Raw genomic sequence first — 27,399 nt, forward strand, 5'->3', positions numbered from 1 at the left:
GAATTTCTTCAGTCAGAGGGTGGTGAATCTGTGGAATTCATCGCCACAGACTTCCATGGAGGCCAAGTCATTGGGTATTTTTAAAGCAGAGATGGACAGGTTCTTGATATGTAAGGGCACCAAGGGGAGAAGGCAGGAGAATGTGGCTGAGAGGGAAAGATAGATCAGCCATGATTGAATGGACTCAATGGGCCGAATGGCCTAATTCTGCTCCTATGAATTTACGAACGTATGTGTTCCTATGAAGCACCCAGCATATCTTAATTATATCATAAAATGGTTTAGAAATAAAATTTTCTCTCTGGTGCTTCGAATAAAGTTTAGATTAATAGGAAAAACTATAAAAGCATTTTTACAGCAGATCGAATGATGACTTGCATTGATCATCATCAGCCGAGTCCTTCCACAGACCACATGTGGTGGATCGACTCCTCTCATTGTCCAATGACCCGACATGCAGCTCTGCCAGTCGGTACGTCGGTGTCAGGAGCGGCCTGGAGGCGGGCAAGTTTCAGGTCCTTGGTGGAGATAAGGTGGGCCAGGAATCGCTCATGGGTTCAACAGGCATTGAACATCACAGGTCAATCCTAGTCCAGAGTCATTCAGAACCAAATGTCCGTTGAAGCTAATGGAGGAAGAGTGTTTGCCCTGGGGACCGTTCCCAGCTCTGCAGCTTGACGTGAGCGTTCAGGATTATTCAACCTCTCGACGATGGTGAGATTCCTGAGGTCCAGGTTACAAGTTCCGTGAGGGAGTTTACAAATGGTGTTTGCGATTTTCACTCGAGTCTTCAGGGGTTATTTGGAGTTTCCATGTTCTGGGCAATGGCTGGGTGTGGGGACAGGGGGAGGGGAAGACCTGTGGCCACTCTCAGCTCTACTCTCGCCGACGGTCGTAGTCGCTGACCATCCGCTTGATGTAGGAGAGCTTGCTCTTCATTCGCTTGCTCTGGAGACGCTTGTTGCGATATTCGGACGTCTGAAAGCAAGACAACAAAACCGGTTCACTCCACGCGTAATTTTGTCCTCTCTCTCTCAGCGTCACGGAGTCCACACAGTGTGGAGACAGGCACCTCGCCCAACTTGCCCACACCGTCCCATCTAGACTAGTCCCACTTACTAAATTCTTAAGGGGTTGGACAGGCTAGATGCAGGAAGATTATTCCCGATGTTGGGGAAGTCCAGAACAAGGGGTCACAGTTTAAGGATAGGGGGGAAATCTTTTAGGACCGAGATGAGAAAAACATTTTTCACACAGAGAGTGGTGAATCTGTGGAATTCTCTGCCACAGAAGGTAGTGGAGGCCAGTTCATTAGCTATATTTAAGAGGGAGTTAGATGTGGCCCTTGTGGCTAAACGGATCAGGGGGTATGGAGAGAAGGCAGGTACAGGATACTTAGTTGGATGATCAGCCATGATCATATTGAATGGCGGTGCAGGCTCGAAGTGTAGTGCACCCTCAGGTTTCTGATACTAGACACCGAGCTGTGCATGGGGAAGTCTGTTGATTGAGATCACGACAGGATCTGGTTAATCGACTTACTTCACTCTGATAATTGTGACACACTCACCATTTTAAAGTTCTTTAACCTGTTGTATTCCTCAGCAACTCCCTGAAACAAAGCAAAATCCAGCAGAAGAAACAATGATTTAGTTTAGTGAATCAAGGGATATGGGGAGAAGGCAGGCACAGGTTATTGATTGGGGATGATCAGCCATGATCACATTGAATGGCGGTGCTGGTTCGAAGGGCCGAATGGCCTACTCCTGCACCTATTGTCTATTAGCTGTGTGTTTGGTGAAAACTGGTTACCGACAATGAGACTCAACAAGACGACTTTGAAGCGGGTATGACTTGGGTGGGGGAGGGGTGGAGAGGGGGGGGGGGGGATAAAACAAAGAGGCGGCACAATGTACGTGCACATACGTACAATTAAATTATTTTTATGGTTACAGTTCAGTAAATATATCGCCATACATTATCAAAGGGTGGTCAGGATTGTAAGGGTGGCACGGTGGCGCAGCGGTAGAGTTGCTGCCTCACAGCGCCAGAGACCCGGGTTCGTTCCTGACTACGGGTGCTGTCAGTACGGAGTTTGCACGTTCTCCCTGTAACCCCATGGGTTTTCCCCGGGCGCTCCGGTTTCCTCCCACACTCCAAAGAGACGTGCTGATTTGTCGATTAATCAGCTTCTGTAAATAATCTCTAGTGTGTGTAGGATGGAACTGGTGTGCGGGGTGATCGCTGGTCGGCACGGACTCGATGGGCCGAAGGGTCTGTTTCCGCGCTGTATCTAAAGTCTAAAAAAGTAAAGTCGACAGCATATTGGAGCAAGATTAATAATACTTCTATTTCTCGTGCTATTGGCGAGGAAATGAACGATTGAATGAATAGGTTCATTGGCCAAGTATTCACATACAAGGAATTTGCCTCGGTGCTCCACCCACAAGTGACAACAACATACAGTGACAGTTAGGAATGACACATAAACATTAAACATTAATATTAAACATTATTGATTAAAGATGTGAATTAAATAAACATGGGAGGTTTCCATACCTGATAGCTGGGGTCATCTTCAGTGACCACATCAAGCCGCTTGCTCAGGTAATTAATCTGGTCATTGACTTCGTTCATTTCGGCACAGAGTTGTCGGTACTCCTGGTGGTTGGCGTCAAACTCGCGCTTGTACTCCTGCCTGGTGGGGGCAGATGTTATGGGAGGATACAACCTGATGAGACAAGGTAGTGCGGGGTTAGAGCAGGACCCATTCCCATGCTCCCACTCCCAAGAAGGGAACAGCATCATTTTACAGAACATCCAGGTGGTTTCTACGGAGAGAACATGCTTCCACTTTGGCTCTGAACTGGACAGTATGACTTTGCGTCCATTTTTAAAATGAAAGAGGGTAATTTTACACCATGTGTTTTGGATAGGACAGGTACACAGGTAGGACAGGTACGCGGATAGGACAGGTACACGGATAGGACAGGTACACACGTAGGACAGGTACGCGGATAGGACAGGTACACGGATAGGACAGGTACGCGGATAGGACAGGTACACGGATAGGATAGGTACACGGATAGGACAGGTACACGGATAGGACAGGTACACAGGTACAGACCACTTCCAAAAGACGTGGTCTGCATTTATGGAACTATTACAAGCATAAGGTGCAATAGTAATTTAAAATATAAATGGTGCCAGGATCTGGTAACGGGGGGTAAAAAATAAAAATAAATAAATAAAACACGGTTGGTATATCCTTTTTTGCGTAATTTTGTGTTATAATAGAGCGGTTTTTTTTTTTTTTTCTTTTCTTTTCTAGGGTCTATTTCCTTTCTTTACTTCCTTCTCTAACTTCCTCCCTAAGGGGCTTTGTTTTCCCAACACTTTCCTGCACCTTCACGATTCTTGCTCACTTTCCTTACTTCTTTTATTTCTACCTTTTTTAAAGCTCGAAAAATGAAGTGGTACAACAAATGTAATAAGATTTATGTGATTTGTATTACTGTAATTTACTGTACTTCTAATTTAAATTATTTTTTTTAAATAAATAAATTTTAAAAAAACAACAACAAAAAACAGGTACACGGGTAGGACAGGTACATGGATAGGACAGGTACATGGATAGGACAGGTACATGGATAGGACAGGTACATGGATAGGACAGGTACATGGATAGGACAGGTACATGGATGGGACAGGCACACGGGTGGGACAGGTACACGGGTGGGACAGGTACACGGGTGGGACAAGTACATGGATAAGACAGGTACACGGATAGGACACGTACATGGATAAGACAGGTACATGGGTAGGACAGGTGCATGGGTAGGACACGTACATGGATGGGACAGGTACACAGGTAGGACAGGTTTAGAGGGATATTGGCCAAAAGCAGGCAGGTGGAGCTAGTGTGTCTTTGTGGGAGGAAGCCGGAGCACCAGGAGAAACCCACGCGGGTCACGGGGAGAACGCCCAAACCCCGTACAGACAGCAGCTGAGGTCGAAGGTGGAAGCCGGGTCTTTGGCGCTGCGAGGCAGCAGCTCCACCCGCTGCGCCAGCGTGCAGTGTGGGCATGTTGGGAGGTCAGTATGTGGTGCCATGCTCACCTTTCCCACTGCTCATCATCCATGTCATCGCAGGACTCTGGCCCCGTGGTATAATCAGTCTCGTACTGAGACTCCTCCACCTCCGGCCGGCCCCTCCGCCTCTTCCCCTTCTTCCGACCGGCCGGGCGCTTGCTCGGGGGCTCCTCCGATGGAGTGGAGTTGTAGTTTCCCGAGGGGTGAGAGGAGGGTTGATAGCTGGTGACAAAGCCCACACAGAGACCAGTCACACCATCTTCAGTAACACAGCCACGTTCCCCCATGATAAAAGGCACACTGCCCAAACACAGTGCTGAATATAATATCAATAGACAATAGACAATAGGTGCAGGAGTGGGACATTCGGTCCTTCAAGCTAGTACCGCCATTCACTGTGATCATGGCTGAATCATCCACAATCAGTACCCCGTCTGAAGAAGGGTTTCGGCCCGAAACGTTGCCTATATCCTTCACTCCATAGATGCTGCTGCACCCGCTGAGTTTCTCCAGCATTTTTGTGCACCCCCGTTCCTGCCTTCTCCCCCTATCCCCTGACTCCACTATCTTTAAGAGCTCTATCTAACTCTCGTGAAGTATCGAGAAAAACCGGCCTCCACCGCCCTCCGAGGCAGAGAATTCCACAGATTCACAACTCTCCGTGTGAAAATGTTTTTCCTCATCTCCATTCTAAATGGCTTACCCCTTATTCTTAAACTGTGGCCCCTGGTTCTGGACTCTCCCAACATCGGGAACACGTTTCCTGCCTCAAGCGTGTTCAAACCCTTAATAATCTTATATGTTTCAATAAGATTCCCTCTCAGCCTTCTAAACTCCAGAGTGTTCAAGCCCAGCCGCTCCATTCTATCAACATATGACAGTCTCGCAATCCTGGGAATTAACCTTGTAAATCTACACTGCACTTCCTCAATAGCAAGAATGTCCTTCCTCAAATTTGGAGACCAAAACAGCATACAATACTCCAGGTGTGGTCTCACTAGGGCCTTGTACAACTGCAGAAGGACCTCTTTGCTCCTATACTCAACTCCTCTAGTTATGAAGGCCAACATGCCATTCGCTTTCTTCACTGCCTGCAGTACCTGCATGCTTACTTTCAGTGAGTGATGAACAAGGACACCCAGATCCCGTTGTACTTCCCCTTTTCTCAACTTGACACCATTTAGATAATAATCTGCCTTCCTGTTTTTGCCACCAAAGTGGATAACCTCACATAACATTGAAAATGCTGTGAATAAGGGAAACGACAAACTCCTCCCCACAGTGTTGCTACAGCAACCAGTCTAGGAGTCAGTGTACACGGCCTCACAGCGCCAGAGACCCAGGTTCGATCCTGACTACGGGCGCTGTCTGTACAGAGTTTGTACGCTCTCCCCGTGACCTATGTGGGCTTTCTCCGGGCGCTCCGGTTTCCTCCCACACTCCAAAAGACGTACAGGTTTGTAGGTTAATTGGCTATGGTTAAAATTGTAAATTGTCCCCAGTGTGTGTGTAGGATGGTGTTAGTATGCGGGGGATCGCTGGTCGGCACGGACCCAGTGGGCCGAAGGGCCTGTTTCTGTGCTGTATCTCTAAACTAAACACAACGGGGTCAATTAAATCAAGGACTAATTATATGCTTGCTCCAAGATCCAGGCAGTCGCGGGGTGACGCCTGTATGGTCAGGAGTAGTCGCACAAAGAGTCGTACCTTTTTCTGGTCGTCGCTGGATTTTCAACATGTCGCCGAAAATATCGCGTAAGTGGGACAGGCCGTTAAAATGTACTGAAGACTAAAGTGCTCTTGGACACAATTCAGAAACTCCTTCCCCTCAATCCCCTCACATCATTGCTATTCCCGTTTAGTTGCGTTTAGTTTCGAGATATATCGCAGAAACAGGCCATTCGGCCCACGGAGACCACGCCGACTGTTCATCTGTTCGCGCTGACGGTATCCTTAACACACTAGGGCGAATTTACATTTATACCAAGCTGATTAACCGACAAACTTGTACGTCTTTGGAGTGCGGGAGGAAACCGGCGATCTGAAGAAAGGTCTCGTCCCGAAACATCCCCCATTCCTTCTATCGAGAGATGCTGCCTGTCCCGCTGAGTTACTCCAGTATTTTGTGTCTGTCTTCAGTGTAAACCAGTGTCGTTCTACACTGCCCCCGCGGTGAACTTGAACTTACGGACTGTCAGTTTGACTCTCCAAGTTGTACGTGGTCGGTCGTGGGTTATAATCAGCGACGCTCATTACGTTGACTCCGTTGGCCGGTTTATCAGAGAACTGAATGGTTTCTGCATCTTCGTTACCTGGTGCTGGCACCGTCTTCACCTGGAGAGACCAGAAAATGCAGGGACTCAACATCTCGGTTAATCGCATCTCCATACAGTCCAGGTACAGTGAAAGCTTTTGTAGCGCGCTACCCAGTCAGCAGAAAGACAATACGTGATTACAATCGCGCCATTTACAGCGAATGGATACATGATAAAGGAATAACGTTTAGTCCAGGAGTCGACAACCTGCGGCCCAGGGGCCGGATCCGGCCCGTATCACAGAATCATCCGGCCCGCAGGAGTATTGTTTTTCCAATTCGTTTTCGCGACCTGGGAACTGTAGCCAGTCCAGGGGCACACAATCTGATCTGTGAACTGTAGCTATTCCCGGGGCACGCAGGCTACCTGGGGGCAACAACTAGTTCCGGGGCAGGCGAGACCACCTGGGAAGTGCAGAAACTAATTGAAAAACGCGTGAAAACGAATGGTAAAACCAACACCAAGTGTCACACTATGGTGATAGATGTGGCCCGCCATCCGCTCACAGACATGGGTCCTGGCCCCCACGCAGAACAAGGTTGCCCACTCCTGGTTTAGTGCAAGATAAAGCCCGCAATGTCCGATCAAGGATAGTCTGAGGGTCACCAAAGAGGTGGATAGCAGTTCAGCACCGCTCTCTAGTTGGTGATAGGATGTGGTTCAGTCGCCTGGTAACAGCTGTGAAGAAACTGTCCCTGAATCTGGACAACTGTCCCAGAATGTTTTCACACTTCTGTACCTCTTGCCCGATGGGAGAGGGGAGAAGAGGGAGTGACCGGGGGGGGTGAGACTGGTCCTTGATGATGCTGCTGGCCTTGCCAAGGCAGCGTGAGGTGTAGATGGAGTCAATGGAAGGGAGGTTGGTTTGTGTGACGGTCTGGGCTGCGTCCACAATTCTCTGAAATGTCTTGCGGGTCTTGGACGGAGCTGTTCCCAAACTGTGTTCCAACACTAGAGGCAGGAAACATGTTCCCGATGTTGGGGGAGTCCAGAACCAGGGGCCACAGTTTAAGAATAAGGAGTAAGCCATTTAGAACAGAGACGAGGAAACACTTTTTCTCACAGAGAGTTGTGAGTCTGTGGAATTCTCTGCCTCAGAGGGCAGTGGAGGCAGGTTCTCTGGATACTTTCAAGAGAGAGCTAGATAGGGCTCTTAAAAATAGCGGAGTCAGGGGATATGGGGAGAAGGCAGGAACGGGGTACAGATTGTGGATGATCAGCCATGATCACATTGAATGGTGGTGCTGGCTCGAAGGGCCAAATGGCCTACTCCAGCACCTATTGTCTATTGTCTATTGTACTGCATGAGATATTATTGTGTTTAAGAAGGAACTGCAGATGCTGAAAAATCAAAGGTAGACAAAAGTGCTGGAGAAACTCAGCGGGTGCAGCAGCATATATGGAGCGAAGGAAATAGGCAACGTTTTGGGCCGAAATTCTCCCCTTATTGGTTCTCTTCCTTGTTGACATTTCCTCCTGAGTTTCCCCGGGGATTGGTCCCGGTTATGGACCAACGTAAGTAGGCGGGATAGACGCCTGCAGGTGATTACTCTGGATGGAAGTAGAGTGGGGTGTGAGGACCATGTGTGTGTGGTTAATTGCAAACAAGCTGATCGGTCAACTTGTGCGGCTGCACTTTCAGCCGAGCTGCAGCAGAGGGCGCCGTGGGGCTGGGATGATGGCCAAGTCCCACCTTACACAGGCCCAGTGACCCATTGAGACCAGCTGATGCATCACAGAGAACTGGGCCTAGATCCAACCCCACACAAACATTTAAATAGGTCAGCCCCTGGGAAGTTTGCACTGCGCAATAGATCACACTTCTCACAAAGGGTGGGTGGATGTATAGAAACAGAAACATAGAAAATAGGTGCAGGCTGATCGTCCCCTATCAATAACCCGTGCCTGCCTTCTCCCCATATCCCTTGACTCCACTAGCCCCTAGAGCTCTATCTAACTCTCTCTTAAATCCATCCAGTGACTTGGCCTCCACTGCCCTCTGTGGCAGGGAATTCCATAAATTCACAGCTCTCTGGGTGAAAACGTTTTTTCTCACCTCAGTCTTAAATGACCTCCCCTTTATTTTAAGACTGTGGCCCCTGGTTCTGGACTCGCCCAACATTGGGAACATTTTTCCTGCATTTAGCTTGTCCAGTCCTTTTATACGTTTCTATGTTTCTATAAAATATCCCCTCATCCTTCTAAACTCCAGTGAATACAAGCCTAGTCTTTTCAATCTTTCCTCATATGAATGAGGATATGTATGGAGCGAGCTGCCAGAGGAAGTCGTTGAGGCAGGGACTATCCCAACGTTTAAGAAACAGTCAACTAGGCAGGTACATGGATAGGACAGGTTTAGAGGGATATGGGCCAAACGCGGGCAGGTGGGACTAGTGTAGCTGGGATATGTTGGTCAGTGTGGGAAAGTTGGGACGAAGGGCCTGTTTCCACACTGTATCCACTCCTCCACTATTATTTACTGATGTGGGCAGTGTCCAGTCTGTGAATGATCACTGTAGGAAAGCACAGCACAGGGACAGACCCTTTGGCCCACAATCATAAGGTCAGATAGGAGCAGAATTTGGCCATTCGGCCCGTTAAGTCTACCCCACCATTCAAGTCTGAAGAAGGGTTTCGGCCCGAAACGTTGCCTATTTCCTTCGCTTCATAGATGCTGCTGCACCCGCTGAGTTTCTCCAGCACTTTTGTCTACCCCTACCATTCAATCATGGCTGATCTATCTCTCCCTCCCAACCCCATTCTCCCGCATTCTCCCCATAACCACAGACACCCGTACTAATCAATTACTGTTTCGATTGATCGATTGGGCCCCATATCTGAGGAAGGATGTGCTGGCTCTGGAGAGGGTCCTAGAGGAGGTTTACAGGAATGATCACAGGAATGAGTGGGTTAACCTATGATGAGCGTTTGTCGGCACTGGGCCTGTACTCGCTGGAGTTTAGAAGGTTAAGGGGGAACCTCATTGAAACTTTCAGAATAATGAAAGGCCTGGATAGAGTGTATGTGGAGAGGATGTTTCCACTGGTGGGAGAGTCTAGGACTAGAGGTCACAGCCTCAGAATTAAAGGGCGTTCTTTCAGGAAGGAGGTGAGGAGGAACTTCTTTAGTCAGAGGGTGGTGAATCTGTGGAACTCATTGCCACAGAGGGCTGTGGAGGCCAAGTCAGTGGATATTTTTAAAGCAGAGATAGACAAATTCTTGATTAGAACGGGTGTCAAGGGTTATGGGGAGAAGGCAGGAAAATGGGATCAGGAGGCAGTGATCAGCCATGATTGAATGGTGGAGTAGACTCAATGGGCCGAATGGGCGAAGTAGACTCGATGGGCCGAATGGCCTAATTCCACTCCTATATCTTGCGAACTTGTGATTGAAAGATATAGCCTGGACAAAGGCTCTTCGGCCCACCAAGTCCATGCCAACCAACATGCTGTTCAGCTGGCATGAGAAGATATTCAGACAAAGATTCCACACATTAAATGACAGTGACATGCGAGACAGGTTCCCACCCACCGTGTTGGCGTGTTGTGTGTGATGTCCAACACCAGGTGGACCATCTTCCCCGAGTCACCCATGCCGGCTTTCTCCTGGACCTTCCCAAACCTCTGGTTCCCCTCTCCCCTGTCTCTCAGTCTGATGAAGGGTCTCGACCATAAACGTCACCTATTCCTTTCCTCCAGAAATGCTGCCTGGCCCGCTGAGTTCCTCCAGCGTTTTGTGTCTATCTTTTTTTTCGTATCTCTATCGCACTGTTAATTGAAGTGAATCATTGGTGGTGTTCTGGGCACGGACACGTACACACACACACACACACACACACGTACACACACACACACGCACGTACACACAGGTTCACACACACACGTACACACACGTAAACACACACACACACACACACACACACACACACACATATATACATACACACACACACACACACGTACACACACACAGGTACACACACACACATACACACACACACATATATATACATACACACACGTACACACACGTACACACACACACACACACACATATATACACACACACACACACAAATATACACACACACACACACACACACACACACACACACACACACACACACACACGTGGGAGCGAGTGAAACCAAAGCAGCAATGATGAAGTTAATGAGTAATTCAACCGAGAACAGATTTATCAACAAGTAAACATAGGCTGGTGACATAATGGAGCAATCAGCATGCAATTCACCAGTAGCTGATAAGACTGGGTGGCAAGAAACAATCACCATCAACATGGGTGCTATTTCATATTACAAAATTCTTAAGAGGTTGGACAGGCTAGATGCAAAAAGATTGTTCCCGATGTTGGGGAAGTCCAGAACAAGGGGTTACAGTTTAAGAATAAGGGGGAAGTCTTTTAGGACCGAGATGAGAAAAACATTTTCACACAGAGAGTGGTGAATCTGTGGAATTCTCTGTCACAGAAAGTAGTTGAGGCCACAGTTCGTTGGCTATATTTAAGAGGGAGTTAGATGTGGCTCTTGTGGCTAAAGGGATCAGGGGGTATGGAGAGATGGCAGGTACAGGATACTGAGTTGGATGATCAGCCATGATCATATTGAATGGCGGTGCAGGCTCAAAGGGCCGAATGGCCTACTCCTGCACCTATCTTCTATGTTTCTATGTTTCTGTATGAAGGGAGCTTAACGAAGGCAAACAGAAAAGAGGCGGACAAAAGAAGAGATTCAAAGACGCCTTGAAAGCCAGCACGAAGAAATGTGCAATCGACATCGATAATTGGGAAACCAATGCCAAGGACAGGAAACTCTGGCGAACGATCATCCAAGAGATGCACAGAATTAGAAGAAAAGAGAAGAAAACGGAAAGAGAGGCAGCAACACCAAAGCCCGATCTGCCGTCTGGAATTACCCGTCCTGAATGCCGAAGAACTTTCAAAGCCACGATTGGACTCAGAAGCCAACCTGAGAGTCCCTCGACCTTGAGGGATAGCCACGGCATTTCATATATCCAGCACCTTGGGAAGGAACCTTTCTTTCTCTCTCTCTCTCCATGGTCTGGAGATTGGGCTAGAGTCAATATTTGTGCCTCTCAGGACAGATAGGGGAAGGTGCCAGGTTAAGGAGACAAGGGCACAAGGAAGGACACACTTGATGGCTTGCCCCGATAGCTCAATAACTAGTGGTTCCATGAGAGGAATAGATCGGGTAGAGGTTCAGTAGGCTGGGTCTCTATTCCTTGGAGCGCAGGAGGATGAGGGGAGATCTTATAGAGGTGTACATAATCAAGAGAGGAATAGATCGGGTCTCTTGCCCAGAGTAGGGGAATCGAGGACCAGAGGACATAGGTTCAAGGTGAAGGGGAAAGGATTTAATAGGAATCTGAGGGGTAACTTTTTCACACAAATGGTGGTGGGTGTATGGAACAAGCTGCCAGAGGAGGTAGTTGAGGATGAGACTATCCCAATTGGTTTGGTATTTTAAGGTAAATTGTTACTAGTGTGTGTAAGATAGTGTGAGGCTGGGACTATCCCAACGTTTAAGAAACAGTTAGACAGGTACATGGATAGGACAGGTTTGGAGGGATATGGACCAAATGCAGGCAGGTGGGACTAGTGTAGATGGGACATGTTGGCCAGTGTGGGCAAGTTGGGCCGAAGGGCCTGTTTCCACGCTGTATCTCTTCCAAAACTGAAAACTAAACCTAAAAATGTCTAAACTAAACTAGGTACAGAAGTGTGAAAACGCACACCTCCAGATTCACGGACAGTTTCTTCCCGGCTGTTATCAGGCAACTGAACCATCCTATCACAACTAGAGAGCGGTGCTGAACTACTATCTACCTCATTGGTGACCCTCGGACTATCCTTGATCGGACTTTGCTGGCTTTACCTTGCGCTAAACGTTATTCCCTTATCATGTATCTGTACACAGTGGACGGCTTGATTGTAATCATGTGTTGTCTTTCCGCTGACTGGTTAGCACGCAACAGAAGCTTTTCACTGTACCTCGGTACACGTGACAATAAACCAACTAAACTAAACTGTCCGAAGAAGGGTCTCGACCCGAAACGTCACCCGTTCCTTCTCTCCAGAGATGCTGCCTGACCCGCTGAGTTACTCCAGCTTTTTGTGTCTACCTTCGATATAAACACAACAAGGACACCATTCTGGAATTAGGAGACCTGACAGTGCCATTGCACAACTCTGCAGGGTGTACTATAGATAATAGACAATAGGTGCCCCATCTACACTGGTCCTACCTGCCCGTGTTTGGTCCATATCCCTCCAAACCTGTCTAACTGTTTCTTAAACATTGGGATAGTCCCAGCCTCCTCTGGCAGCTTGTTCCGTACACCCACCACCCTCTGTGTGGAAATATTGTGGGAGAAAGTTCTGTGTAAATAATGTGCAATCCCAAAGGAAAACAAGTGAAATTCCAAAATATTCACCCGGTCAAATATCCGTGCTTGGCCAATGGAGGCTTGTCCTTCTGTGCTCCCTGACTCACAAATCACAGACTGATTCACCCCAGTATTTATCCGCTGCACTCCCTGACGTGAGTGGGTTGAACACAGATTTTCGATTAGGTTTCTCTGACCCTGCATCCACTACCCCCCCACTCCCCCCCACCCCCCCACTCCCCCCCCCCCCCACCCCCGCACCCCCCAGGCAGTTCAGTCCGAGGTCACTAATTCACCGTCCAGGCCTCCACTCACTCACTCACCCACTCCTCCACGTTTGGCCCCATTTCTTGGTCGGCGAAGTTCTTATCCCAGAGGATGTTGGGCTTTCCGTACTTCCATATCTTCTGCCGTACTCTTTGAGCCAGGAAAGCGATGATGCAGAAGGCCAGCGCCGCTATGAACCCGCACACAATGGCCACGGCCTACACACAACAGGCAGACATCTCAGTGTGGGCTCACCTAGACTGTGTGTGTGTGTGTGTGTGTGTGTGTGTGTGTGTGTCAGTGTGTGTGTGTGTGTGTGTGTGTGTGTGTGTGTGTGTGTGTGTGTCAGTGTGTGTGTGTGTGTGTGTGTGTGTGTGTGTGTGTGTGTGTGTGTGTGTGTGTGTGTGTGTGTGCGTGTGTGTGTGTCTGCGTGCGTGTGTGTGTGTTATACACATACATTACATCTCTATATATACATACATATTGTTTGTGTGTGTGTGTCAGTGTGTGTGTGTCAGTGTGTGTGTGTGTGTGTCTGTGTGTGTGTGTGTGTGTGTGTGTCAGTGTGTGTGTGTGTGTGTGTGTGTGTGTGTCTGTGTGTGTGTGTGTGTGTGTGTGTGTGTGTGTCAGTGTGTGTGTGTGTGTGTGTGTGTGTGTCAGTGTGTGTGTGTGTGTGTGCGCGTGTTATACACATACATTACATCTCTATATATACATACATATTGTGTGTGTGTGTGTGTCAGTGTGTGTGTGTCAGTGTGTGTGTGTGTGTGTGTGTGTGTGTGTGTGTGTGTGTGTGTGTGTGTGTCTGCGTACGTGCGTGTGTGTGTGTGTTATACACATACATTACATCTCTATATATACATACATATTGTGTGTGTGAGAGTGTGCGAGTGTGTATACACACATATACATACTTTGCACATATATATACACACACATTATATACACATTCTAACATATATACATGCAGCAGCATAATAGACGTGTGGGTTTGTAGGCTAACTGGCTTGGTAAAATGGTAAATTGTCCGGAGTGTGCGTAGGATAGCGTAAGTGTGCGGGGATCGCTGGTCGGTACGGACCCGGTGGGCCGAAGGGCCTGTTTGCGTGCTGTATCTCTAAACTAAACTCCAAAGTGTTAACTGTGGGTGATTTGGGAGCTGTCTCGAGAGGGTTTGCAACACACGCAACTCAAAGTTCAGGCCTGCAGCTTAAATCTGTACGCCCAATGTTTACATGCCCCTCGTTACAGATAACAGTGGAGAATTCTCCCAGGGCAATAGTCTTGTATAACATAAACAGGGGGGGGGGGGCTCCAGTATAAACAACATCCACTCTTTGCTCCCTATCCAGTCTGCAATGCCACAAGTGAAACGTACTGCACACAAACCCACATCAAGCTGGAGTTTGTAGGAGTTCAAAGCCCCCCACATTACCAAAAGCTCTGGCAGCACGGTGGCGCAGTGGTAGAGTTGCTGCCTCACAGCGTCAGAGACCCGGGTTCGATCCCGACTACGGGTGCTGTCTGTACGGAGTTTGCACGTTCTCACCGTGACCTGTGTGGGCTTTCTCCGGTTTCCTCCCACACACCAAAGAAGTATAGGTTAATTGGCTTTGGCAAAAATTGTAAAATTGTCCCCAGTGTGTGTAGTGTGTGCTAGTGTTCGGGGATCGCTGGTCGGCGCGGACTCGGTGGGCCGAAGGGCCTGTTTCTGCGCTGTATCTTATAACTAAGCTAAAACAAAATTCAGAATATTATGTGGCTATATCCTCAAGAACCAGAGGAGATGCGTTTAAGGTGAGATGGGGGGGTGGGGGGTAAAGATTTAATAGGATCCCAAGCGGTAACTTTTTTTCCACAAGGGTGGTGGGTGTATGGAACGAGCTGCCGGAGGATGTAGTCGAGGCTGGGACTATCGCAACATTTAAGAAACATTTAGACAGGTACATGGATAGGACAGGTTTAGAGGGATATGGGCCAAACGCAGGCCGGTGGGACTAATGTAGATGGGACATGTTGGTCGGTGTGGGCAAGTTGGGCCTGTTTCCACTATGTGACTCTAGGCAGAGGGTGGTGGGTGCCTGGAACACGTTGCCAGGGCTGGTGGTGGAGGCAGATTAGGAGGCATTCAGCTAGGCACATGGGTATATAGAGAATGGAGTGATATGGATTATGTGCAGATACGTAAGAGCTGGCCATGGTCAGCACGGGGATTTTGGGCTGAAGGGCCTGTTCCAATGCTGTACTGTGTTTGTTCCATGTTTATGGTGTTCTTTTATGGTTTAAAAGAACATTAGGTGGGGCTTTTTATGAAATTTAATTTTATTTATTTCATGGAATGAAGGCATTACGAGCAAGGCCACCATTTATCGCCCTGTGCTGATGGCACTAAAGAGGGAGTGCTGCCTTCTTGAATTGCTGCTTCGCTTTAGTTTTAGAGACAGCATGGAAACAGGCCCTTCGGCCCACCGAGTCCACGCCGACCAGCGATCGCCCCGTACACCAGCACTATCCTGCACACTGGGGGCAACTTACAGAAGCCAATTAACCTTCAAACCTGCACGTCTTTGGAATGTGGGAAGATACTTACAAGATAGTGAAAGGCCTGGATAGACAATAGACAAAAGGTGCAGGAGTAGGCCATTCGGCCCTTTGAGCCAGCACCGCCATTCAATGTGATCATGGCTGATCATCCCCAATCAGTACCCCGTTCCTGCCTTCTCCCCGTATCCCCTGACTCCGCTATCTTTAAGAGCCCTATCTAGCCCTCTCTTGAAAGCATCCTCCACCGCACTCTGAGGCAGAGAATTCCACAGACTCACAACCCTCTGGGTGAAAAGGTGTTTCCTCGTCTCCGTTCTAAACCCCTTATGCGATAGAGTCGACGTGGAGAGGATGTTTCCACAAGTGGGAGAGTCTAGGAGCAGAGGGTGCAGCCTCAGAATTAAAGGACGTGCCTTTAGAAAGGAGATGGGAGGAAGATCTTTAGTCAGAGGGTGGTGAATCTGCAGAATTCATTGCCACAGGAACCATGTGTTGTTGCATAAATGATGTCAGGGTCTCCCAAACTCACCTCAAACATTCCCCCACAATGCCCCCCCTCACCCCGAGATTAGTGACAAGGTCAGACTCAGGACATGTGGTGCTGGTCTGCAGTGGATTATTAGAGCAACAACCTTCATCCGTTACCTCCAGTGGAGTTGCTGATAAGAAGCCGATTTAATTGTAAATTTATCTTGGATCTGATTTAATTCATTGGCCGCAGACGTCACTGGCACGAACAACATTCGTCATAGAAACAGAGACAATACGTGCAGGAGGAGGCCATTCGGCCCTTCGATCCAGCACCACCATTCAATATGATCATGGCTGATCATCCTGGGATGACAGATGGCACAATGGGCTAAGTGTTCGGCTGGTGACCGGAAGGTAGCCGGTTCGAATCCCGCTTGGAGTGCATACTGTCGTTGTGTCCTTGGGCAAGACACTTCACCCACCTTTGCCTGTGTGTGAATGTGTGTGAATGTGTGTGAGTGATTGGTGGTGGTCGGAGGGACCGTAGGCGCAGATTGGCAGCCACGCTTCCGTCAGTCTGCCCCAGGGCAGCTGTGGCTACAGAAGTAGCTTACCACCACCGAGTGTGACTGAGGAGTGAATGAATAATGCGATGTAAAGCGCCTTGAGTATTAGAAAGGCGCTATATAAATCCCATCCATTATTATTATTATCCTGCATATTCCCCATATCCCTTGATTCCGTTAGCCCCAAGAGATAAATCTAACTCTCTCTTGAAACCATCCAGTGAATTGGCCTCCACAGCCTTCTGTGGCAGAGAATTCCACAGATTCACAACTCTCTGGGTGAAAAAGGTTTTCCTCATCTCAGTCCTAAATAGCCTACCCCTTATTCTTAAACTGTGTTTGGTTTTCCTGGTTCTGGACACCCCCAACATCAGAAACATGTTTCCTGCCTCTAGCATGCCAATCCCTTAATAATTTTATATGTTTCAATAAGATGCCCTCTCATCCTTCTAAATTCCAGAGTATACAAGCCCAACTGCTCCATTCTTTCAAAATATGACAGTCCCGCCATCCCGGGAATTAACCTCGTGAACCTACGCTGTACTCCCTCAATAGCAAGAATGTCCTTCCTCAAATTTGGAGACCAAAACTGTACACAATACTCCAGGTGTGGTCTCACCAGGGCCCTGTACAACTGCAGAAGGATCTCTTTGCTCCTATACTCAACTCCTCTTGTTATGAGGGCCAACATACCATTAGCTTTCTTGACTGCCTGCTGTACCTGCATGCTTAATTTCAGTGACTGATGTACAAGGACACCCAGATCTCATTGTACTTCCCCTTTTCCCAACCTGACACCATTCAGATAATAATCTGCCTTCCTGTTCTTGCCACCAAAGTGGATAACCTCACATTTATCCACATTAAACTTCATCTGCCATGCATCTGCCCACTCGCCCAACCTGTCCAAGTCACCCTGCATCCTCATAGCACAGTTCACACTGCCACCCAGCTTCGTGTCATCTGCAAATTTGCTAATGTTACTTTTAATCCCTTCATCTAAATCATTGATATATATTGTAAATAGCTGGGGTCCCAGCACCGAGCCTTGCGGTCCCCCACTAGTCACGGCCTGTCATTCTGAAAGGGACCCGTTAATCCCTATTCTTTGTTACTGCCTGCCAACCAATTTTCTATCCATGCCAGTGCCCTACCCCCAATACCATGTGCCCTAATTTTGCCCACTAATCTACAAGATCCCCCTTGGCTGTAGTGTGTGTCACCTATAAGATCCCCCTTGGATGCAGGGTGAGCCATCCATAAGGTGCATTGTAGTTGCTTGTTTCCCAATATTTATGACATGGACTGGTTCATTTCACAAGCAAGATATTCAGTGATCATAAACTTTACCATGTTTTGCAATAAACCACTCTAGTTTAGTTTAAAGGTACAGCATGGAAACGTCCCCTTTGGCCCACTGAGTCCGCAGTGACCAGCGATTCCCAGCACACTAACACTATCCTACACACACTAGGGGGACAATTTACACTTATACCAAAGCCAATTAACCTACAAACCTGCACGTCTTTGGAGTGTGGGAGGAAAGCGAAGATCTCGGAGCGAACCCAAGCAGGTCATGGGGAGAACGTGCAAACTCCGTATAGACAGCACCCGCAGTCGGGATCGAACCCTGGTCTTAAAGGGCCTGTCCCACGGGCGACATTTTCGGAGACAGCCTGATAGGAGGTGATAACGTTTTTTTCTCACCTCAAGTCTTAAATGGCCTCCCCTTTATTCAAAGACTGTGGCCCCTGGTTCTGGACACATAGAAAATAGGTGCAGGAGGAGGCCATTCGGCCCTTCGTGCCAGCACCGCCATTCATTATGATGATGGCTGATCGTCCCCAATCAATAACCCGTGCCTGCCTTCTCTCCATATCCCTTGATTCCCCTATTTTGGGAACATTTTTCCTGCATCTAGTCCTTTTATAATTTTGTACGTTTCTATAAGATCCCACCTCCCCTCATCCTTCTAAACTCCAGGCAGTTTTAAGGATGACTCTACCGCTGCACCACCAAAGTAGACGGTGGAGTAGACTCACCTCCTGAGGGTCCACGACACAGTAGTGGTAGAGGTACTGATTGCCCATCATCATGTTAGCTCCCATGCCAGAGTAGAATTGGCTGCAGACCACGCGGATTTGGCTGTAGTACATGGAGCCTCCGCTGCCGGCCATAGGGTTGACCCCCATGATGTAGACCACGCTGGCGATCAGCTCCATGCCGCCCAGGATGGCTGAGAAGATCAGCACCATCAGGTAGAAGTTGCGGGTCCGGGACCGTTGCGACTTGCTGACGCTGGTGATGAAGAAGGCGAGGACCACGACGAAGGAGATGGCAGCCATGGCGATCATGAAGCCGGTGGCAGCCCTGGGGTTGGTGGTACCGCTGCCGTAGCTGTTGCCGTAGCCGCCACCCATGCCGTACCCATAGCCGCCGCCTCCTCCCATTCCGCCCATGTAGCCGCCTCCGCCCATGCCTCCCATGCCACCCATGCCTCCCATGCCGTAACCTCCAATCCCCCCGCCAAAGCCCATGCCGTAACCATAGCCGTATTGCCACTGTAAGGTGGACGCCACGCAGGCGAAGATAGCCAGACACAAGATGACAACAATCCCTTCCAAGATGCGGATGATGCCAGGAGGGGAGCTCCACTTGTAGAAGTGTTGCGGCTTGTCCTCTATGTAGTACGAGCCAGGGGGCGGCGAGCGCACGTCGTATTCAAGGCTGTCCACGGGCTGGCTGTCCATGGGCTGGCTGTACTGGGTGGGGCTGTAGGCAGGGGGGCTGCCGTAGGGGCGACTCCCGTACATGGTGGCCACGCTCTGGAAAGGGCCCTGGAAGTAAACACAGGTGGAGAAAGCTTTACCAGCGGCAACGGCCACAGAACAACTAACGGCAGACTGCGGGCGCTGTCTGTACGGGGTTTGTACCTTCTTCCTGTGACCTCGTGGGTTTTCTCCGGGTGCTCCGGTTTCCTCCCACACTAAGATGTAGAGAGGTTTGTTGGCTAGTTGACCGGTAAAATTGTACACTATCTCAAGTGTGTAGGACAGTGCTAGTGTGGGGGGTGATCGCTGGTCGGCACAGACTCGATGGAGCGAAGGGCCTGTTTCCGCGTTGTATCTCTAAGGTCTAATGTTCTTAAATCATAGGAACTGAATTAGGCCATTCGGCCCATTGAGTCTCCTCCGCCATTCAATCATGGCTGATCTGAAGGGTCTGAAGATCTGAAGGGTCTGAAGAAGGGTTTCGGCCCGAAATGTTGCCTATTTCCTTCGCTCCATAGATGCAGCTGCACCCGCTGAGTTACTCCAGCATTTTTGTGTACCTGGGATTTTCCGGCATCTGCAGTTCCTTCTTAAACACAATCATGGCTGATCTATCTCTCCCTCCCAACCCCATTGTACTGTCTTTTTATTGTTTTCTGTCTTGTTCTATGTAGTTTTTATTGTTTTTTTGTCGGGGTATGTGTGTGGGGGTGGGGTGGGGTGGGGGAACTTTAAGGTCTTTCCCCTGCACGGGAGACCCGACCTTTTCTTTGTCGGGTCTCCGTTGTCGTTGGGGCTGCAACGTGGAGCGGCCTCCAACAGGAACGACCTGGGGCTCCAGTCGCGGAGCTGCGGACCTACTCACCATCACGGAGCTGGCCGAGTCCGGAGCGGGTGGAGCTGTGGTGGAGCGCTGCTGTGACCCGACACCCGGAGATTCGGAAGCTCCTACCGCGGGTCTGTGGACAGTAATACCGTGAGCCCGCGGGTCCCTGGTGGGAGACCGCTTTTCGGGGCTTCCGCAACGGCGACTTCTCCCGCCCGAGTTGCGGGGTTGAAGATTACCTGGAGCGGGGCCTTACACCACCGCCCCGCGTGGCTTGTAATGGCCGCGGGACTTTGTGAGCGCCCGCCGGGGCTCCAACACCAAGAGCCGCCGGGGCTCCAACACCAAGAGCCCGCCGGGGCTCCAACACCAAGACCCGGTGCGTGGCCTTGCATCACCCGGCGTGGCTTTAATGGCTGCGGGACATTTAACATCGCCCACCGGGGGCTTTGACTCTGTCTTTGACTCTGACATGAGTGGGAGAGGGGAGTGCAGGGGAGAGATATGTTTAAGTTTTGCCTTCCATCACAGTGAGGAGGACGCACTGTGATGGATGTTTATGTGAGTTGAATTGTGTTGGTGTGTGTCTTGGTTCTTTTTTTGTATGGCTGCAGAAACCAAATTTCGTTTGAACCTCATGTGAGGTTCAAATGACAAATAAAAGGTATTGTTGTATTGTACTGCCCTCTTCCCGTAACGTTTGATGCCCGTGTTGATCAAGAATCTGTCGATGCCCGCTTTAAAAATACCCAACGGCTTGGCCTCCACACCCGCATGTCTACACGCCCAGTCATTAACCTGCACTGGACGCATTCAGCCAAATGTTCTATTTCTTCTTTTCTGTATCAGACTCTCTACACTTCACTTCCCCAGAGAAGATACAAGAGGAAGTTGCCAGGACTCGAGGGCCTGAGTACGGAGCGCAGTGATCTTATAGCGGTGGGATCATGATGGTAATAGATCGGGTAAATGCACAGAATCTCTGAGTCAGGGTGGGAGAATCAAAAACCAGAGGACATTGGTTTAAGTGGGGGGGGGGGGGGGGGGGGGGGGGGGGAGATTTAATAAGAACCTCAGGGGTAACTTATTTTTTTACACAAAGGGTGTTATGAGCTGGAGCTGGAGCTGGAGAGGAGGTAGTGGAGGCAGGCACTATCACAACATGTAACAAAATTGGACATTGTTTTAAGATGAGGTGGTGGTGGATAGGGGCGGGGGGGGAGATTTAATAGGAAGCTGAGGGGTAACTTTTTTTTACACTAGATGTTGGCTCTTGGAATTTACATGTATGAATGCAGGGAGGTTGAGCCGAGTTACTGGAGAGAATAGACCTCAGTCTTTGAGACAACGGTTTAACGACCTCATTTTAAATCAGCCATTTAGCATTCAGGGTTTTACCAGCTGAAGAATCAGAATTCAAGGCAAGTCACTGTTTGCCGTTCACTGTGGGGGTGTTAACTGTTGGTGGGGAGGTGAGTCAATGATCAGTTTGGCCACGGCCGATGCATAATAACTCCACGTGGTCTGAGGCGTAAGATACCAGGTGATAGAGAATGGAGCCGCTGGGCTTGTACACTCTGGAGTTTAGAAGGATGAGAGGGTATCTCATTGAAACATATAAGATTGTTAAGGGCTTGGACACGCTAGAGGCAGGAAACATGTTCCCGATGTTGGGGGAGTCCAGAACCAGGGGTCACAGTTTAAGAATAAGGGGTAAGCCATTTAGAACGGAGATGAGGAAACCCTTTTTCTCACAGAGAGTTGTGAGTCTGTGGAATTCTCTGCTGATAGAGGTGCGAGAGAGGCAGGTTCTCTGGATGCTTTCAAGAGAGAGCTAAATAGGGCTCTTAAAGATAGCGGAGTCAGGGGATATGGGGAGAAGGCAGGAACGGGGTACTAATTGGGGATGATCAGCCATGATCACATTGAATGGCGGCGCTGGCTCGAAGGGCCGGTGTAGACAAATGGCCTACTCCTGCACCTATTGTCTATTGTCTATACCGTAGTGGTCTTGCAGAGGGAATGGACTGACTTTCCTCTGCATACTATCCCAGTGTAGGATTTACTTTGCATTTTGACTTTAAAGATACAGCGCAGAAACAGGCCCTTCGGCCCACTGAGTCCGTGCCGGCCTGGAATCACCCCTACCCTACAGATCAAAGCCATTCAACCTAAAAATCTGTACGACTTTGGAGTGTGGGAGGAAACCAGAGCTCCCAGAGTGGAGGCTGTAGGGCCAAGGGTAAGATATTTGTTGTGGTCAGGGAGGGGTTACAAGGCTGGGCCACAGAAGGGAGTGGAGGCCAAGTCAATGGATATTTTTAAGGCAGAGATAGATAGATTCTTTATTAGTACGGGTGTCAGGGGTTATGGGGAGAAGGCAGGAGAATGGGGATAGGAGTGAGAGATAGATCAGCCATGGTTGAATGGCGGAGTAGACTTGAATGGACTAATTCTGCTCCTATAACATATGAACACACACTCCAGCTGAGATGGGATGATGGGTTGGTATAAAGGGAAGAGGGCTGCTGGAAAGCTTCTCAATAAACAGATTGGAGCTTCAGTCGTGCTGGGATCTGCTCAGAGGGGTTCAGGCCACACAGGAAGCAGGGCAGCTGGAACAGGTGCAGGGAAGTTGTATGAGGATGTTGCCGGGACTCGAGGGCCTGAGGTATGGAGCGCAGATGTTTGAGGAGTGATCGTATAGTGGTGAGATCATGAAAGGGATATATCAGGTAAACACACAGAGTCTCTGACCCGGGAGTGGGGGAAAATCAGGAACCAGAGGACATTGGTTTAAGGTGAGGGGTGGAATGATTTAATAGGAACCTGAGGGACAATAGACAATAGGTGCAGGAGTAGGCCATTCGGCCCTTCGAGCCAGCACCGCCATTCAATATGTTCATGGCTGATCATCCACAATCAGTACCCCGTTCCTGCCTATTTTTTTAACACTAAGGGTGGAATGTACAAAGGGTAGTTACGGCAGGTACAATCACAACCTTATAGAAAAAAGGAAGATGGATATATGGATAGGATAGGTTTGGAGGATTATGGGGCAAGCGCAGGCAGATGGGACTTGTGTAGATGGGGCATGTTGGTCGGTGGGGGCAAGATGGGCTGAAGGGCCTGTTTCCACGCTGTATCACTCTATGACTAGTGTAGATGGGGCATGTTGGTCGGTGTGGGCAAGATGGGCTGAAGGGCCTGTTTCCGCACTGTATCACTGCGAGTGGAACCTGCCTCGGCTGAGGGTCCACAATTAGTGGTCGTTTTCAAGACAACACTACTTAAATTCTGTGCAGGAAGGAACAGCAGGTGCTGGTTTAAACCGGAGATAGACACAAAATGCTGGAGTAACTCAGCGGGTCAGGCAGCATCTCGGGAGAGAAGGAATAGGCGATCCTTCATCAGGTCTCGACCGGAAGCGCCAGCTATTCCTTTTCTCCAGAGATGCTGCTGTCTGACCCGCTGAGTTACTCCAGCTTTTTGTGCCGATCTACAACTTAAATTCTTACAGCAAACCAAACTTGAATTAACAGTTCAGACATTCAATTTGAGGTGAGTATATAAATATATAACTAATACAATGGTCATCTTGTACAATGACACACTCCATGTAGTAAATAGTGGTGCAAGCTGGGGATACAGTCATTGATTGCTGCTTCGAACACCAGGAGCTACTGACTGTAACCCCAAGATCGATCGACCGACCTGGGACTGCTGAATATCCCGTGGTCTAGGCAAAAGCTTAGGGGCGACCACGCCTTTGCGGTTGCAGCTCCTAGACTGTGGAACAGCATCCCCCCCTTCCCATCAGAACTGCCCCCTCCATCGACTCCTTTAAGTCGAGACTTAAAACTCATCTCTACTCCCAAGCCTTTCTTGACGTCCTCTAAGGGAGGGTTATATGTATGTATTTATGTATGTACTTGATCTATGAAGCACTGTTGTGTAACGTTAGTACCTCCACCAATGTAAAGCACTTTGGCCAACGTGAGTTGTTTTTTAAATGTGCTATAGAAATAAAAGTGACTTGTCTGTGGTTAATATATTTGTGGGGAAGGAGTTTGTTTCATTGGTGATTGAAATGTAGGAAGGAAGTGCAGATGCTGGTTTCTATTCTGAAGATTGACGCAAAACGCATTGAGTTGGGGTCAGGCAACATCTCTGGAGAAAAGGAATAGGTGAGGTTTTGGATCAGAACCCTCCTTCAGACTGAAAGAATGAAAAGAATGCATCGACTGAACTCGTATTCACTGGAATTTAGAAGGATGAGAGGAGATCTTAAAGAAACATATAACATTCTTAATGGATTGGACAGATAGATGCAGGAATTCTCCCCCCCCCCCCCCCCAATAATGTTGGGGGAGTCCAGAACCAGGGGCCACACAGTTTAAGAATAAGGGGTCGGCCATTTAGGACTGAGTTGAGGAAAAACTTTTTCACGCAGAGAGTTGTGAATCTGTGGAATTCTCTGCCACAGAAGGCAGTGGAGGCCAATTCACAGGATGTTTTCAAGAGAGAGTTAGATTTAACTTTTAGGGCTGACGGAATCAAGGGATATGGGGAGAAGGCAGGAATGGGGTACTGATTGTGGCTGATCAGTCATGATCATATTGAATGGTGGTGCTGGCTCGAAGGGCCGAATGGCCTACACCTGCACCTATTTTCTATGTTTCTCTGGAAGACAAAGACGCATGGACAGATAGACCCTTCCATATCTTTCAGTTGGAAGAAAGGCCCCGACCAGAAATGTCACCTTTTCCTTTCCTCCAGAGATGCTGCCTGACCCGCTGAGTTACTCCAGCTTTTTGTGTTCATCTATGGAATTAAGGTTGTTGGGTTCCGGACAACTTGTAAGGAGTTTTTGTTTGATCGTTGGGCCCTCGATTAAAGTTTCACCTGACTTCTGGGTTAAGTTGCCAACTCCAACCCACCCCTGAACTCATTCCAATCGAATGCATCAAATAGAACTGGGTCACACAACACACACATGTAACAGGAGCACGTCTAGTTGTAAAGCCCTGTACTGATCAACACATACCCCCAAATGATCAACAATATCCCCGCAACTCCCATTACAATGGATGCGTATGTGTATGTAAATATAAGTGTGTGTGATTGTGTGTGTCTGTACACATACACGTGTGCACATATGTGTGTGTGTGTGTGTGTGTGTGTGTGTGTATATATGTGTGTATATACATATATATATATGTGTGTGTGTATATGTGTGTGTGTATATATGTGTGTGTATATATATATGTGTGTGTACATATATGTGTGTATATATATATATATGTGTGTATATATATGTGTGTGTGTGTGTGTGTGTGTGTGTACATATATGTGTGTGTATAAATATATATGTGTGTGAGTGTGCATGTGTGTGTACATATTTGTGTGTACATATATGTGTGTGTACATATTTGTGTGTGTATGTGTATATGTGTGTATGTTTTTATGTGTGTGTTTAGTACTAAAGTAACAAATCGCATGTTTCGAATCTGTATTAAAACAGCTTCTGAAAAGTAATTCCTTGGCTATTTCCAGGTGATTTACACCCCACCGTTTACAATATGCATTTAGAAACACTGTGCGAATGAACGTGTTTTATCCGGGGTGATTAGATGTAGTCACATTTAATAATTTACCAAGGAATTATTTTACAAAAGATTATTTTCCAGTCGCTCCACACGGCGAATTATTCCCAAGCCGAAGACGTTTGTTGGTCTAGATCCCACACATACAGTTTAGCGCCGTTTACTCCACTTATTCCCCAGAGTTGAACTCCATAACGTTCAAACGAATTGATGCAAATATATTTTTTGTAAATATCTGAAACCGTCCGTGGGGTTAAATGGCCCCGAAATTGACACGGAGAGTGTGTAAAAATGACACAGGGTCTGAAAAGAGTTCCTTACCTTTGTAACTCGCAGTGCGTCCACCTCTGTAGTGTTGGGAGTGGGCAAGATCGAGTTCTCTCTTTCTCTCTCTTTCTGTTGTTGGGTGGGTGTGGGGGGAACTCTCTATATTGTTGTTGTTTCCTCTCCGTCCCCTTCTCTCTCGATCGCTCTTTCTCTCTCTCTCTCTCTCTTTCTCTCTCTCTGAGTTCACCAATAACATTCAGAATTATTCAGGGATTGTCAGACTCCTTGTGTGTTAAACTATCCGTCCATTCGGTTCTCTCTCCCTCCCCCTCTCTTTCTCTCGCTCTCTCTCTCTCCAACCTTGGCTAGTCCGGTAGTTTCAGCCCTGGAACAAGAGAGAAAATGGCAGCGAGAAGGTTTAATCATTCATCCGAGATAAACAAGAGTGCACTCAAAGAAAAGGCGAAAGTTCAGCTTCATTAATTCCGACTCTGCCTCCTGTTTGATGCAGGCTGTGTGACTGTCTGACTGTGAAATCGCATGGAAATGATTCAACAAGTAAATACAACCTGCTCAACTATCGGATAACTGTTTCAAACGGAATATTGCAAAACCTGCCGAAACTAATGTAAAACTCACCTCTCTTAACTGAAACCCAGGTCACACTGGTAAACAATGGCAGTCAGTGTTGATTTATTTATTTATAAACCAGGCTCTAGGTTAATAATTGAAGGAACAAAGTAAGTGAGTGGGTCAGGCAGCATCTCTGTACAACACAGAGTGATTGGACATCAGTCTGAAGAAGGGTCTCCACCCAAAACGTTACCCATTCCTTCTCTCCAGAGATGTGGGTGCCATCTATCTCTGCCTTAAAAATATCCACTCACTTGGCCTCCACAGCCTTCTGTGGCAAAGAATTCCACAGATTCACCACCCTCTGACTTAAGAAATTTCTCCTCGTCTTTCTAAAGGTACGTCCTTTAATTCTGAGGCTGCGGCCTCTGGTTGTAGACTCTCCCACTGGTTGAAACATCCAGTCTGAAGAAGGGTCTCGACCCAAAACATCACCCATTCCTTCTCTCCAGAAATGCTGCCTGTCCCGCTGAGTTACTCCAGCTTTTTGTATCTATCTTCTCTCCACATCCACTCTGTTTGCCTTTTCTGTGGCCACCGAATCTTGACCCAGTCTTCAGCTGTTTGACCGATACTTAGGGTTGCCAACTGTCCCGTATTAGCCGGGACATCCCGT

General features: G+C 48.3%; 1 protein-coding gene across 2 annotated transcripts; it reads right to left on the minus strand.

The window, feature by feature from the left end:
- Window positions 1-26,917, minus strand: LOC116989625 (occludin-like). Of its 2 annotated transcripts, none has more exons than XM_033047192.1 (8): window positions 26,205-26,917; window positions 18,723-19,505; window positions 13,153-13,314; window positions 6,281-6,426; window positions 4,120-4,314; window positions 2,560-2,731; window positions 1,571-1,612; window positions 1-978 (listed from the first exon to the last, which is right to left on the minus strand). In XM_033047192.1, the coding sequence occupies exons 2-8, from the start codon at window positions 19,491-19,493 to the stop codon at window positions 877-879; spliced, it is 1,590 nt and encodes a 529-aa protein (XP_032903083.1). In that variant the 5' UTR covers window positions 19,494-19,505; window positions 26,205-26,917; the 3' UTR covers window positions 1-876. The 2 variants fall into 2 exon arrangements, with proteins under 2 accessions (XP_032903083.1, XP_032903082.1); XM_033047191.1 differs by having other exon boundaries at window positions 18,723-19,517; window positions 26,205-26,916.
- Between the last annotated feature and the right edge of the window lie 482 nt (window positions 26,918-27,399).

This window comes from Amblyraja radiata, chromosome 29, assembly GCF_010909765.2.
Source record: "Amblyraja radiata isolate CabotCenter1 chromosome 29, sAmbRad1.1.pri, whole genome shotgun sequence".
NCBI lineage: Eukaryota > Metazoa > Chordata > Chondrichthyes > Rajiformes > Rajidae > Amblyraja > Amblyraja radiata.